The 16,041-nt window shown below is 39.1% G+C and overlaps 1 protein-coding gene across 1 annotated transcript in view; it reads left to right on the forward strand.

Moving 5' to 3' along the window:
* The window catches only part of MYH16 (myosin heavy chain 16), a 156,762-nt gene that overhangs the window by 61,493 nt on the left and 79,228 nt on the right, over positions 1-16,041 (forward strand). The window contains exon 2 of the mRNA XM_074281247.1: positions 14,337-14,610. Coding sequence (XP_074137348.1) covers positions 14,401-14,610 — 210 coding nt within the window. The 5' untranslated portion in view covers positions 14,337-14,400. The remainder of the gene's footprint in view (positions 1-14,336; positions 14,611-16,041) is intronic.

A 16,041-nucleotide genomic window follows, 5' to 3' on the forward strand; every position in this document is an offset into this window, starting at 1 on the left:
CTGAGTATGCTGTATTCCTGGTTCTACTTGTTTCTCTAAATCTTTCCAGGCCTTTTAAAAAATCAGGTTTTTAAAAATAGAACAATAATATTTCATTACTTTCATATATTATAACTTATTCAGTCATTCCCCAACTGATGAGCATCTACTCATTTTCCAGTTCTTTGCTACCATAGAGTTGCTACAAACATTTTTGCACATGTGGAGCCTTTTCCTTCCTTTATGATTTCCTCGGAATATAGGATCTGCCTATCTTTAATACTACAATCTTTTCACTAGACCAACCTCCCTAAATTCTTGTCTATCATCTGAGTTTCTTATCTTTGTTTATCAACAGCCACAGCAACTCATGAAGATCCACTACTAAGGCAGAGTGAGGTTTGTCAAGATATTTGGAGACATCCTGTTTCTCAGAGATAAAGTCCAGCTGTGCCCCCAACTTGCATAGCAACAATCCTTTGTGCTCATCCTGATCTCAACCACAGCAACATCTCAGAAGTGTTTCAAACAAGCATCGGATGGTCTTTAAGCTCAGACAAGCACCTCTAGTACCCATGTTCCTGCTATAAATCAAACTTTTCTCATTGTTGCTGTTATCCCTCATTGTCAGAGTCACAGCTCTTTGCATTGCCATAGGTTTAAGTATTGAGATTTCCCCACACTGCTTTGAGACCCTCCACTAGGGTGGTGCTTGGGCAAATCCTTTGTTTTTTTTTTTTTTAGGATCTCAGTTTCCTTCTCTGTAAAATAAGGGGGCAGAGGGTTGAAGTTATATGCTTCATACTAAAATTCAGATTGACTTGCATAGTGGGGAGCAAAATGATATGATTCTAAGTCAAATGAAGCTCATTTTAAAATTCCTGGGTTTGTAATTTCATGGAAGAACATAGCTGAAAAGGTCTATTTGGAAGCAGAACTTGCAGGTGTGCAGAATATGAATTTAAATTCTCCTCAGTTGATTATATTTTGTTCCTCCTGAGCATGTAAAAAAATTTAGTTACCTCAAAAGTCTTTCCCAGACTGAAACTTGCTTTTCTTCCTATCTTTTTCAAGTTAGAAAACACTTGGTGCTAATTTTACCAAAAGGAAAATAAATTTTGAAATTTGAACCAAGTGATTCACAAAAGATGATTAATTTGGTCTGGAAATAAATTTAGAGAAACTGACCAGGACTAGAACTCATTTTTTCCCTTTTTGATACTCTGTGTTAATTCTTTGCACAGTTGGTTTGACCCAACTCTGGGATTCACCCCCTCCTCACTTTCACCACTTGACATTTCTAACTTCTTTCAGGACATACACATCTTTACACAACACCATTCCTGATCTGCTGAGTTGTTAATGTTTTTTTTTCTTCTTGAAATGGCTTGGTCTTGTTTTGAACATATTTTTATTTACTTATCTGAATATATGTTGGTTCCTTCCTACACGACTTATGCTCCTTGAGGGCGGGAGATACATTTCAATTTTTTTTTTTTTTTTTTTATCAATAAGGATAGGGACTTGATCTGGAGTTTCATTAATTGAAAGAATTCCCAGTGAAGAACTTCCCTCTACCAAAGCAGGTCAGCACCTTCTCTGAGAGAACTACCTATGATACTGCCCAGAATCAAATAGCCAATATGTGTCAAAAGAGAGAGCTTCCTGAACATATTTGATACTTAAAAGGCACATAGTTGGTCTTTAATAAATAAAAAAGAACACTGTCAGGCACATAATCAACACCTAATAAATGCTTGTGGACTTAACACCTATCAAACTGAATCAAATTTCAGCAAAGTCTTAATAACTAAAACTTAATAAGTTTAAACTTAAGTAACTTTTTAAAAGCACATAGTAAGCTTTTAATAATTAAAAGTATATTATTAAGTATGTAGTAAGCATTTAATAATGCTTGTTGGCTTAATGTCTATGAAAATAAATTAAATTTCAGTAGAGTCAAGATTCCCTGTTATCTCAGTGCTAACAGTAAATTATTTTTCCATAGAAATTTTTCTGTGATCTCATTTTTTAAATTCCAGAGACTGAAAAGATAAGTTTTTGACCTGTGGAATACATGGCATTGATTCTATTCTCTCTGGAGGTGAACATGCTTCCATTTGGCTTCTGGGACCATGAAGGATATTTAAAGATCTGGGCTCTGTATCTCCTTGTTTGGTGTTTACATGGACTGAAGCGAGTTCTTCTGCCCTCCTGCCAAAGAACTAGTTCCTTCAGCCCTCCTGGGAAGGCACTGATCTGTCTTCCCCAAGAGCCACAAACAACAGCTGGGAATGAGGCTAAAACATTTAAGCAAAGGTCAGCAATTTTTTAAAGAGTCCCTCTAAGCAATGGGACAAAATGAAGAAAGCCTCTTGAAAGCCATTTTTAAAGTGTTTGTTACTATGAGTATTTTAAAAACACAATTTTCATAGAGACTTTCCTTTCCACTGTTTTTTTTTAAATGACAGCCCAACCAGAATTTCAGTCAGATCCAAATGACTACAAACCTATTAGTGTGAATTTGAATGTATTTTGGGCAACTCGGGCTCCTCTGTCCTGGATATGCCTGAACAGATGGACACACACAGAGTAGCTACATGGAAAAGCCTTGTGTAAACTGTAGCTGAGGAGGGTTTCATGAGAATTTGTTTGGATACAATATGAACATAGATGAATAAATGTAGGGTGTCCCAAAAGTCACAGTGCTGTTGACTGCACTATGACTTTGGAAACCCCGATTTAAGGATATTTCAGGAGGAAAAGAACACTGGCAGCTAGGAGAATGAGAAAAAACTTTATCAGGAGGTAAAGTAAGATGTGTATGGAGAACTCTATTCTAGGCTTGGGCAAAATAGTATGGGCAAATATTTATTTAATAGCTAGCTATTTATTAAGTACCTAGCTAATGCAAAGAAATAAATATCTATAAAGGATCTACTATGTGCCAGGCACGTAAAGATAGGGACTTGAGCTGTGGTTTCATTGGTTTAAAGAACTCCCATTAAAATTTACTTCTACTAAAGCTAGTCAGCACTTTATCTGAAAATTTATACCCTGAGAGAACTGCCTAAGCAAAGGGCTTTTTACAAATATCATCTCATTTGCCTCTTTTAATAGCACTGGGGGATAGGAGCTACTATTATGCCCATTTTACAATTAAAGGAATTGAGGAAGACAGAGTGACTAAGTGGTTTGCCCACACATATAATTTAGTGTCTTTGGCCAGATTTGAGGTAGGTCCTCCTCACTCCAGGGCCTGTACTCTAACTAACTGTGTCACCAGCTACTTCTAAGATGCAAGTCACTATGGCCAACACTACAGAAAAAAAAAAAAAAAAAAAAAGGAAAAAAATCTAATCCCAATTCTGCCCGCAAGGAGCTTGCAATCTACTGTAGAGAGAGGAATGATAACCTCCAGAAAGATAAGAATGATACAAAACAGAATGAGATAAGAGTTCTCTGAACAAGCTAACATCATTCCGTCCATCTCCCATCAGCTTCTTCCTCTTCCTCTCATGCCTGGAATATAATCCCAACTCTCTTGGACCTCTTTGCTTTCTGTAAGGCTCAGTTTAGGGGCTATCTCTCTTGTTGCTTGTTCGGTTGTTTTAATTGGGTCCAACTCTTCATAACCCTGTGTGGGCTTTCTTGACAAAGATATGGAAGAGCCATTTCCCTCTCCAGTTTATGTTGCTGCTGAGTAGCTGAGGCAAACAGGGAAAAGTGACTTGCCCAGGATCACACACTTACTAGCTGTGTGCCTAAGTAAGTGCCTAGAAGGCCAGATTTGAAGATGTCTTCCTGTCCCCAGACTACCCCACTAAGCCACCTGCCTTCCCCTCTACTGCTTCATATGTGAAAGCTTTCCTCATTCTCCTAGAGGTCCGTGTTCTCTCCTTCCTCAAATAGCCTTAAATAGGGTGTTCTAACAATCACCGTGCAGTTGACTGGAACATCATGAATATAGATGAGTAAATACAGGGCGCCACAAAAGTCATAGTGCAGTTGACTACTCTACGACTTTTGAAACACTCAGTTTAAGGCTATTTGAGGAGTAAAAAAGACTTTACATTGGAGGTAAAGTAAGGTGCTAATGGAGAAGTCCATTCTAGGCTTGGGAGAAATAGCATGGGCAAACGTTTATTAAACACCTAGCTATGTGTAAGGGAATACATATCTACAAAGCTGTTACAGCACTATGACTTTTGGGACACCCTGTACTTACTCATCTATGTTCATACTGTATCCAACCCAGCAGAATGATATTTGAAGAACTGATTGGTTTTTCTCTTTAGTTCCCTAGCATCAACACAGAGCTTTATATAAAGTAAGAACTTAATAAATATTGAATAAAATTAAATGAGCTTTACCTATTCTAATAAAAAAATATCATACTTCCAATCCATCTTTCAGGCAGCTACTGGATTAATCTGCCTAATTTAGCATTCTGATTATGTCAGTTTTGTTGTTCAGTGATTTTTCAGTCATGTCTGACTCCTCATGATCCGATTTGTAGTTTTCTTGGCAAAGATACTATAGTAGTTTGCCATTTTCTCTTCCAACTCATTTTATTTTGCAGATAAGAAAACTGAGGCAAATAGAATTAAGTGACACAGCTAGTATCGGAGGTCAGACTCAGGAAGATGAGTCATTCTGACTCCAGGCCTGGCACTCTATTCACTGAACTACCAAACTGCCCTGATTATCTCAATACTCTACTATAAAAATAAAAACCTTCAGTAGCTCCCCATTGTGCACTGAAAAAAATGTACATTCCTCATCTTGGCATTCCAGACTCTCCACTCTCAGCCTTTACTTGCCTTTTCAAACTTACTTTACTAAATACTCCTTCCCCTACGCTATGATTCAGCCCTATTGTTCTATTTAGCATACCCTTTTTTTAAGATCATAGATTCAGAACAAAGAGGGATCTTATCTAGTCCAATTCTTTTATTTTATAGGTGAAAAAGGGATCAGGCACAGAAGTTAATTTATTTACCCAAGGTCACAAAGGCAGAGAGTGTCAGAGTTGAGATTTGAATGTAGGTGATTTTATTTCAATGCCAGTGTTCTTCACCCCGTACTCAGCTGGCTCCCTCGGTCTGTTTTCTCTCTGCCCATGCCATCCCCCAAGCCTGGAGTGGACTTCTCTCCTTCATTTCCATCTGTTAAAATCCTTTCCTTCCTTCAAGATCCAAAAAAAGGGACACCTGCTCCATGAAATGTGCTCTGGCGCTCCCTCCCAGCCACTGCCAAGGAATGTGATCTCCCCGTTCTCAGATTTCTCATTGCCCTTTGCTTTGACTTTTTCCATTTTCCATTTATCACAAGATCACAGATTTAGAATTGGAAAGGATTTTTGAGGTCATCTTGTCCAATCTTGGCATTGTACAGATAGGGAAATTGAGGCACAGAGGTGAGGTGCTTTGTTCAAGGTCAAATAGGTTATAAATGTCAGAGTTGAAATTTGAACCCAAGTCCTTTGGCTTCAGATCTAGCATTCTTTCTACTCTGCCACACATTCATTACGCTCTCCTTTACATCACGATTATTTGTGTATGTACTGCTCTCCCCGTTAGAACATAAAGTCACTGAGACAAGGGACGAAGGGAGACAGTAGAAAAAACATTTTTAACGGGGAGTGGGTGGGAAGAGATGAGCAAGAAACCACCCATATTTTGTTGTATTGTCCCAAAGTGCTAAGTTATTTAGTTCTAATCTAGAATATATGTGGCACTCTGGAAGTGTCCCAGGATCCAAGTCACCTGTTTGCCCCCAAAACACTGATAGATTATATTTAATTTTTTAATGTTTTAAAATTTTAATTTATGGAATAAAACAAGTATTTCCATAACATTGTATGATAAATAAAAGATGATTGCACATGAAATTGTAAACTATTATGTACAACTTGCTATTGCTTTTAAATAAGTTAATTGGATCTTGATTTACATGATAACTATCATGTAACTGTTTTTCTCCCCTTTTCTTCTTCTCCCCCTGTAAAGTTCTTGAATTGTAAAGGTCCGGTCGTCTCTAAGTTATTCTTGGGGACTGCTGTCTCAACTCAATCTCCCAGACTCGACTACCCTCCAGACCCAATGCTGCCCTCTTTTATCCTCGCAGAGATTGTAGTGAGAACTCAACGGGGCTTGTGAGAAACACTTCAACCAATGAACTTGCTCCTCTTAAAGATGCACACGTCTTTTAAAGATATAAACTCTACCTCAGAAAATCAAAGGTGTAAACTCCCTTCAAAGGCCTGAACCAAAGGTGTGAATTCTGAGCCAGAGAACTGTCCAGACAACCTGAGTTCTCACCTTGTAATCCTAACATCCCCCTAGAAATAGCTACTATTAGACACAGATATGTATATGTAAAAATCATTTGATACATAATTCTTTTTATATTTATCAATTGTTCATCCGGATACAGATAGTATCTTCCTTTATATGTCCTTTATAGTTATAATATTCTAATTAGAAAATGCTCTAAGAACTCTTTTAATGCTTTATCCTGGAAGTGAATTTCCAAAGGTAAACTCTGAAATGTCATACCAAATTGGAAAGTTTTTAGGGCAGAGCCATTGATAAACCCTGTATCTGTGCCTGAACACCAGCCCAGCAGCTGAATTCAGAAAGACTCCCCAACATAATCCACTTGTGTTCTACATCAGAGCTAAATATCTTAGTACTTTGGGACAATACAGCAAACCCTGGATTCTTCTTTCCTTTCCTCTCTCTCCCTGAAAATTTCCCCCTTCTCTCTTATTTCTTTTCAAAATTAAGGTTAGGTACTCTTTTGGCTTTTATCATATCCTCATCACTTAGCATAGTACCTAGCATAGTATGAGCTATGCTGATTGATTGTTTGATAAATGCTATGATTTCCTCCAAGTTGATAAACATATATATATGCAAATATACATATGAGTGTGTGTTATGCACACAATGTATTATGCACACAATATATACATATATATAATATGTTTTATCACATCCCCATCACTTAGTATTATATCTAGCACATAGTATGAGCTGAAAAAAATATTGACTTATTGATTGATAGATGATGATTTTCTCCAAGACAAAATATGTATGTCTGTGTATTATATGTATGTACACATATATATTATACGTATATATCTTTTAATCATATCCCCATCACTTAGCATATTGGTACATAATATGAGCTGAAAACATATTTGATTTATTGATAGATGCTGCTGCTGATTTCCTTCAATGTAAGAGATATATAAGATGTGTGTATATATATATATATATTTATATGCACTATATATATATATGTGCACACATATACATATATAAGTATATGCTGCCTCTGCTAAAGTTGAAGGTCGTGAACTTTTTTAATATTATAACTGCATTTTAGGATAGTTTCCCTTGTAATTCTACATATTTATATATTTAAAAACATGATTTTGAAAACAGACTTCATCAGACTGTTGGAGGAGTCTATGACTCCAAAAATATTAAGAACCCTCGCACTAGGGCAGGATTTCCAGCTCTGCCAGATTTTCTTCCCAATCATGCAGGTTCATATGACAGTGATTTCCATATCATGACACCCTCAACTCCCCCAGATTATTTAAATCAAAATTATTCCAAGAAGAATAAATTTAGATAATCTCTATTTTTAAAGAAAAAAAAAAGAACCAAGAATAATCTTTTTTTGGGGGGGAGGGGGCTAGTAACAATAATCATCTTGTCATTTATTGTGAGCATCATCTAATGAGTGAAACCTTAACCTCCCTAAGGTCATAATCCACCCTCTGCAGGTTACCACGGAACTATTTATAAAGTGGGATAAAAAATTCTACCAAACTACCCTCAAGAGGAAACTGAACAGCAAGAGACTATATGGGAACTAACCATATAATGGAAAAAAAGCCCCGTTAACCGAGTAATCTTGGTGCCTCCATATGCTTAAGAATATCTCTCTGGATACATCAGGGGCAGTTCAGCTCAGCTACTTCTCAATAGCTCTTCCTGGCATTAAAACATTCTTTGGGGAATATTAACCCCTAGAGCGACAGATCTAAACCATCTTGATGCCTCAGCCCTTCCCACAGCTCCTCTCCATTGAATTGGGACTCTCAGCTGCAGCTGCCAAGTGTCACCTTTGCATGGCTCCTGCTAGCGACAATAAAACTTGTCTTGAGGCAGCGAGTGGGCTGTGTCATACCTTTTCCTGCTTTGATGCAGATTAATATATGTAATTAGTACAATGGAAATGAGAGAGCAAGAAGGGACCTTTGAAAAATATATAGGATAACAACATGATTTGGGGAAGCTCATTGTGATTTAATTGGTGTATTGTTATTTACTATTTAGCAACCTATGGACTCCTATTGTTTGGGCTCATCTTCTGGTGATGTGGCCTTTTGTTGAAAACTGGCTTTGGACAGATTCAGTCTTTGGAGTCAGAAATCCCGGATTCACAACCCATATGTGTCAAAAGCAGGGAGTGAATTGAAGCCTTCTTGCCTCCAAAGACTGACTCCTTTGATTTTCAATATAGGGCCATGTTATCCTGAATGCACTAAAATTCTTTTAAAATTTTTAATAATAGCTTTTTCTTTTCCAAATACATGCAAAAATAGCTTTCAACATTCATCCTTGAAAAACCTTGTGTTCCAAATTTTTCTCCCGCCCCAGACAGCAAGTAATCCAATATAGGTTAAACATGGAATGCAACATATTTCAAAGGATCAGAGATTTATAGCTGGAAGGAATCTCGGAGGCCCGTAAGTCCAATTTCTTCCCTGTATAAGTAAGAAAAATGAGGCTGAGAAAGTTTAAGTGACTTGCTCAGGATCTCGTGGCTGATGAGGGAATATCATCTCTTCCTCACCCATAGAGTCCTAGCTCTCCAATGAAGGAAGGAAGGAAGGTGCATTCTTTCACCTCCCCTTCTGGGACAAGTTTTGTTATTTTTTTAGAGTATCCACCTCCCTTGCTGTTTATTTTCCCGTGTTGCCAGCAAGGATAAGGTCTTCTTTGGATCTTCTTTATAAAGCTGGGCTTCTGTACTTTTTCAGGCTGACCCACTCCCCTCTCCCAACCCACCAAAATATGGGAAGAATAAAGATTCCAATTTTTCACATTGCTCAAAACTCGTTCCAAGCAAACTAGCAGATAGAGGGGTCAGGAACTGAATATTTCTAGTCCACCACTTCCCTCCATCATCAAGATCCCATTTGAGTGGTGCTGATCAAGATGTACCTTTAAGAGAAAAATCCATTAGACAACAAATCTATTTAGATCAACAGCCTGAATTTGGTGACTGAGGTCATCGGATTCCCTAGAAGGGCAATAAAGGGAAGATGAATTCCCTAAGAAACAGAGCATTCACTGATCCTTCCTGAGGGACTTAGGCTGAGTCCAATCAAGTTTCAGAAGATGAGATCAGCTGGGCTACTGGATCCTAGGTATTTTTTTTTCTTTTTTAAGTTCATGCTGGCTCAGACCGTTTAAGCAGGTATAAAAGTGGCTGGCCAGCTGCTATTAGACAGGCACTGTCTTCCAGTTTGGTCTCGGGTAGGTACCCAAGGCAAGGTTGGTGGGATGGGTGAGGTGGGGAGAGGGTGAATGGAAGAAAGACGCTTTAGCATCAACTGTCTCAAAGGGAGATGGGACGCCACCTGAGGGAAGTCTATACAAGAAGGATGGAAGATTCAGAGCAAAATTATGAAGCTATGAGCTAATCCCAGGAGGAAGGCAGGGGATAGAAAAGATGAGCTGAGGATGAATGGAGGATGAGACTTAAGTTGTGTAAGGTGTCCCTGAGTGGCCATTATCTGTGGGACCATGACACAGGATGCAGGGGCTTTTCAAGATATGAAGTAGAGAAAGACACAATTGGTGAGCTAGCAGTGAAGGCTTAGCTTGATTCATCCCAGGAATGAATAAATGAATTAAAAACATTTATTAAGTGCTTACTCTTTACAAAGTGCTAAGCACTGAAAATACAAAAAGGAAATCTAGAATACAGAAAAGATTTGGGCTCTAGGGGGGCCAAAGAGGCATTCTATCACTCTTCCTTCCTGCCATTACATATTTAGACGTGAAAGGGACTTATACTCTCATTTTTCAGATGAAAACACTGAGGCTCAGAAAGATTGTGTGAGTTGCTCAAAATCACCAGGTAGTAATAGGCAGAGGCAGGATTGGAACGTGGGTCATTGTGCTCCAAAGTCAAGGTTCCTTTCAAGGTAAGTCAAGTAACATTTTGAACAAGGTTTTTTGAATCAGAGCCAGTCTTGAAAAGTACAGACATTCTAATTAGAATGAATGGAGGGAGATTTTTTTGTTGTTTGTACACATTAGAGTAATTAAAAACCAACTCATCCTCCAGTCTTGTGCAATCATTTTGCTTTAATTATAGCCCTGATGACTTTTAATAGGGTTTACAGATGCTTTTTCGTGTGGGCTTGGATCTCATGTCCTTCATGATGTTATCTGCTGTGATGCTAAACTCAGGAAGACCAGATTGCAAATTGGTTAATGCAGTTAAGATGTTTAGGGCAGTGAGCCTGGCCCTTGGTGGAGCAATAAAAAGAAGTGTAGGATAAATTGCTGGCCCGGGCCCAGCTAGATGTGCTCTTGAAAGAGGTATGAGGAATATGGGGCCAGGTTCATGCAGATAGCTGTGAATACTTATCCCAAAGAATTATAAAAACAGCATAAACAGAAAAAGAGGGGAAGGGTAAAAGAAAGGAAGGGGGAGGGGAGAGATAGACAGACATATAAACAGACAGAGAAAAAGGGGGAGAAAATACAGGGAGAGACATAAAGAGAGGAGAGAAAGATGGGGCAGACAGAGACAGAGATTTGGAGGGAGAGAGAGAGACAGAGAAAAGAGAGATGTGGGAGAGAGAAGAGGAGATAGAAAAACAGACAGAGAAAGAGACAGAAAGGGAAATAAGTGGGGGAGAAACAGATGAAGGAAGAGAGAAAAAGAGACAGAGAGTGACAGAGACAGCGAATTGACACAGAGAGAAAGAGAGGGAAGGAGAGAGAGATGGGGAGGGCAAAGGGTGGGGCAATGCAGAAAGAGACATAGAGAAGGGAGAGATAGAGACAGACAAAGAGAGAGAAAGCAAGAGATGGGGGGAAGAGGGAGAGAAAAAGCCGAGAAACCAAATCTATAAGCTAGAAGAGACCTTAGACATTGCTTACTGTGGCTCCCCCTTTTTACAGAGGAAACTGAGGTCTAGGAAGAGATGATTACCTCAAGCCACTGACAGACACAGTACTAAAACCCAGGTTTCCTGTCTGCCCACCTATCCTGTGTTCCCATAAGTCTGACTCTTGAGATCAGGTCTCAGGAGTTTGCAGAAGTAACTCTATTGTATCTTAGAGCCAGAAGGAACCTCGGAGAACATCTAGTCTAGTTCCGTATTTTTAAAGAGTAATATCTAGGTCAGAGGTTCTCAGTCTGAAGCCCATGGATAATTGGATAGTTTTCAGGGTTTCCAGGACCTTGGAAAGGAAAAAAGTTAACCTCATTATTTCGTATAATTGATCTCCTTTGTAATCCTATGCATTTTATTTTTCTGCATTTAAAAATATCATTCTGAGAACTTCAGAGTGCAATGAAAAGAGGGCTGGATTTGTGGTTAGAGAAGCTGGTTGCCCCAGCCTTGTTCTTTACCACCTGGGTGACTTTGGAAAGTTTTCTGGCTTTCAGTTTCCTAATGTAGAAAATGATCTTTAAGACCCTCCCTCCTGCCCAGTGTTTGTTTGTTTGTTTTTGAGGCAATCCGGGTTCTGTGACTTGTCCAGGGTCACGCAGCGAGCAAATATATGAAACTGGATTTCAGTTCTGGTCCCCCAGGACTGGTGCTCTATCCACTGAGCCACCGAATGCCCTTTTCAGTTTTTTAATCTATGATGCTATAACCTTCCTCAACCCCAGTCTCAGGTTTCTCATCCGCAAATGGGTGGAGTGGTATTTTATCAGTTAACATGAGGATCCACTGAAATTATGTCTATGAGATGTTTTATAAGCACAAATCATTATAGAAATATGAATTATTAATAATACTTGGGATTGCAGAGATAATTGTGTCAATTACAATGGGATCGGATGTGCTGTTGAATCAGAACAAGATAGAAGCAGAATCTGCCCATTTATAGCAAAGACAGTGCCTATGGCTGCCCCCTGGAAGTTCTGGCCATACATGGGGAAGGGGAGATGGGAAAGGGGGGAAACAGGAAAACAGGAAATGCAGTGAGGGAGGAAGAAAAAAGAGGAGGAGAGGAGGAGAGGTGCAACAACATGCTGGGCTGGCTAGGTGGTAAAGTGAAGGAACACTGATCCTGGAATCATGTGAATCTGAGATCAAAGGCAGCCTCAGACAGTAGGTGAATGAACTTGTGCAAGTCATTTAACCCCAATCGCCTCCCCCCACAAAAGATATCATAAACAATTGCTTTATGTACCAGTGTGGGAACAAGAGAGAACTGGGTTCGAATCCTGTCTCTGCCTCAGCTTCCAGTGTCATCTTAGGCAAATCACTGCCCATTTAAGATCTCATTTTCTTCCTCTGTAAATTAAGGGGATTAGACTAGATGATTTCTGGGGTCCCTTCCAGCTCCCACATTCTATGAAACTTTATATATCCCTTGTCACGACTCCATTCCATTTGGAAAGACTTGGCTTCTTCTCAGACCAAAGAGCCAGAGAGATTATAACATGCCTCAGAAAATCAAGGAGATCACAAGGGCAAAGCAGGGAAATGGAGATTCCCCTTGGGGGCTTAAAGTCAGAAGACCCTCTATCTATAGCTGTCTATTTAGAGGATGAAGCAAGATCCTTGGTTTCAAGTAAACTCCTTCTGGCAAAGTGAGTCAGTCTTTGGAGAAGAATGTTTTTCACTTTCCATACTAATTATAATAGTAAATAGCTCACTTTTCTACAGATATTTTGCCTACATGTAAAAACTTTTTTTTTTACAATAGCCTTGTGAGGTAGGTAGAATAATCCCTATCTCTATTCTATAGCCATAGAAAATATGGCTGGTTCAGAAAGGTCTAGCCTTGGAATCACAAAGCCCTGAGTTCAAGTTCAGCTTCTGGTAGATCCTGGTTATATGGCTACAGGCAAATGGTTTTAACCTCTCTAGGGCAACTCTCTAAAATGATAGAATTAAAAGGGACCTCGTTCCTTACAAGACCGTCTCAATCAACCTCTATGCCAAAAAAGTGCCCACTATAAGCTACCTTACACTTATATTGTCTAGAGGGAGAACCAATTATTGCTCAGAGCAGTTCACTCCACTTTTGGACAGCTGTAATTATTAGGCAGCTAAGTAGTATAATGGATAGAATGCTAGGCCTGGAGTCAGAAAGATTCATTTCCCTGAATTCAAAACTGGCCTCGGACATTTCCTAGCTTGTGACCCTGCGTAAGGCATTTAACCCTGAATGTTTCTTCATTTTAAAAATGGAGATAATAATAATACCTGCCTCCCAAGCTTGTGGTGAGGATACAATGAGATATGTGTAAAGTGCTACTATATATATGTGTGTGTGTGTGTGTGTGTGTGTATATATATATATAATTTCATTGTATATACATATGTGTATAAATATATAATATTTAAATGCTAACTGTTGTTATGTACATATATATGTATGTATGTATATCAGTTCAATTTAATCCAAGCAGAGTTAATTAAATCCTGGGATATATAGAGCAGGGCTTCTTAAACTTTTTTCTACTCATGATCCCTTTTTGCCTGAAAAATTTTGCGTGATCTGTATATAGTTATATAAAATAGATGTACAAATCAAACATTGACTGATAACACGTCATAATTTCATGACTCCACATTCAGTTATGAGATCCCATATAGGATCATGACCCACAGTTTAGGAAGCTGGGATATATAGGAGTATTAATTAATCAATTGATCATTAAATATTAAGCACCTACTATGTGCCAGCAATTTAGAAAAGAGGCAAAAGACTTTCCCTGCCCTTAGAGAGCTTACAATCTAAAGAGGAAGACCAAACGCAAATAATTACAGGCAGAGCAAGCTATATACAGGATAAATAAGAAATCATTAACAGAGAGAAGGTACTAGAATTAAGAGGAATGAGAAAGGTATATGGTAAAAAATGGAATTTCTGTTGGGACTTAAAGGAAGCCTGAGAGGTTCCTCTCAAAGTGGTGTGGTAGGTGAAGTGGAGGAGGGAGAGCATTCCAAGCACAGGGAAGAGCCAGGGAAATTTCTGGAGCCTAGAGATAGGCAACAAATGATGGTCCTCTAGGAGTTTATTGTCTGGTGAAATCCTCCTGTGTTCCATTTTTCTTGTCTCCTGCAGTTCCAAGGGAAGTCCCAGCCTCCTATTCTTTATCCCTTTTGGTTCCTTCCTAAATTAAATCAAGATGCCCGGGGGGTACAAAGGTGAATGTGGGGATGATGTGGACCCCATGCCTTTTCTGGCACCTCCCGAGAAGGAGAGGATTGAGGCTATGAATAAGCCTTACGACATCAAGAGATCGTGCTGGGTGAAGGATGAAAAGGAGGGCTTTATTGCTGGCGAGATCCAGTCTGAGCAGGGTGACCAAGTCACCATCAAGACTATCACTAACCAGGTAAGCAGGGTGAACCCTTTTTCCAGGAGCTATTTTTATGGCATGACAATAACCAGAGGATAACAAAATTTTGGGGGAAATCTCATTATTTCAATATAATTGGTCTCCCTTGTGAACCTATGTATTTTATTTTTTTGCATTTAATAATACCCTTCTGAGAAGGTGTCTATAGGCTTCATCTTGGGAAGTCATTAACTTTCATGATGTAATGGAAAGAGGGCTGGATTTGTAGCTGGAGCAGTTAGGTTAATCCCAGGCTTATTCCTTACCTTGGTGTGTGATTTTGGGAAATTTTTCTGGTTTTCAGTTTCCTGATGTATAAAATTATTTTAAAGACTCTCCCCACCCTCAATTTTTGAGGCAATTAGGGTTATGTGATTTGTCCCATATAACTAGTAAATGTCTGAGGTAAAATTCAAACCCAGAGCCCCCGACTCCAGAAGGGCACTTTCCACTGTATCATACCTGTGCTGACTCAAAGCCCAGTCCAAGAATGACACACCTATTCCAACTCCCGTACTTCACAGTTGAGGAAACTAAGGCTCTCCAAGCTCAAGCAAATTGTCCGGCATTGTAGGGCAACTATGTGGTGAAGAGCAGCTGGCTGGTACAGTGGATACGGCACCATGTCTGGAGTCAGGAAGACCTAGTTCAAATTTAGCCTCAGACATTTATAAGCTGTGTGATCCTGGGCAAGTCACTTAACCCTGTTTTCCTCAAGCTCCCCCACCCCTCCAAAAAAAAAAAAAAAAAAGAACATACATTGAATTTGATGTTAAATAATCAGGACTTGATTTCCAATTCTGTTTCCATAATCATAAGATTCTATATGAGCCTTCATTTTTTTAAAATCAACAAACTATCAATAACTAAAGTTTATTAGTGCCTAAAGATACCAATATAGATTTAAAACTGGAAAGTACTTCAAAGGTCACCTAATTCAATGGTCTCATTTTACAGATGAGAAAACTGAAGCTAAGCAAGGTTAAATAATTTGTTCAAGGTCATCCAGAGAATAAATGGTAGAGCAGGGCTTTAAATTTAGGTCTTTGAGAGGTAGCATGGTGGATGGTAAACTTTGGAGTTAGAAAGGCTTGAGTTCAAATCCTGTCTGTGATACACCCTGGCTTGTATGAGCTCAAGTAAGTCAGAAAACTTTTCTGAGCCTCAGTTTGTCCATCCAGAAAATGGGAACAATAATACTTATACTATCTTTCTCATTTGGACTTGTCATGAGAAAAGTGCCGAGAGAGAGAGAGAGAGAGAGAGAGAGAGAGAGAGAGAGAGAGAGAGAGAGAGAGAGAGTGAGAGAGAGAGGGAGAGGAGGGGGAGAGGGAGGGAGAGGGAGAGGGGAGAGGGAGAGAGAGAGAGAGAGAGAGAGAGAGAGAGAGAGAGAGAGAGAGAGAGAGAGAGAGAGAGAGAGAAGAGAGA

This window comes from Sminthopsis crassicaudata, chromosome 1, assembly GCF_048593235.1.
Source record: "Sminthopsis crassicaudata isolate SCR6 chromosome 1, ASM4859323v1, whole genome shotgun sequence".
Taxonomy (NCBI): domain Eukaryota; kingdom Metazoa; phylum Chordata; class Mammalia; order Dasyuromorphia; family Dasyuridae; genus Sminthopsis; species Sminthopsis crassicaudata.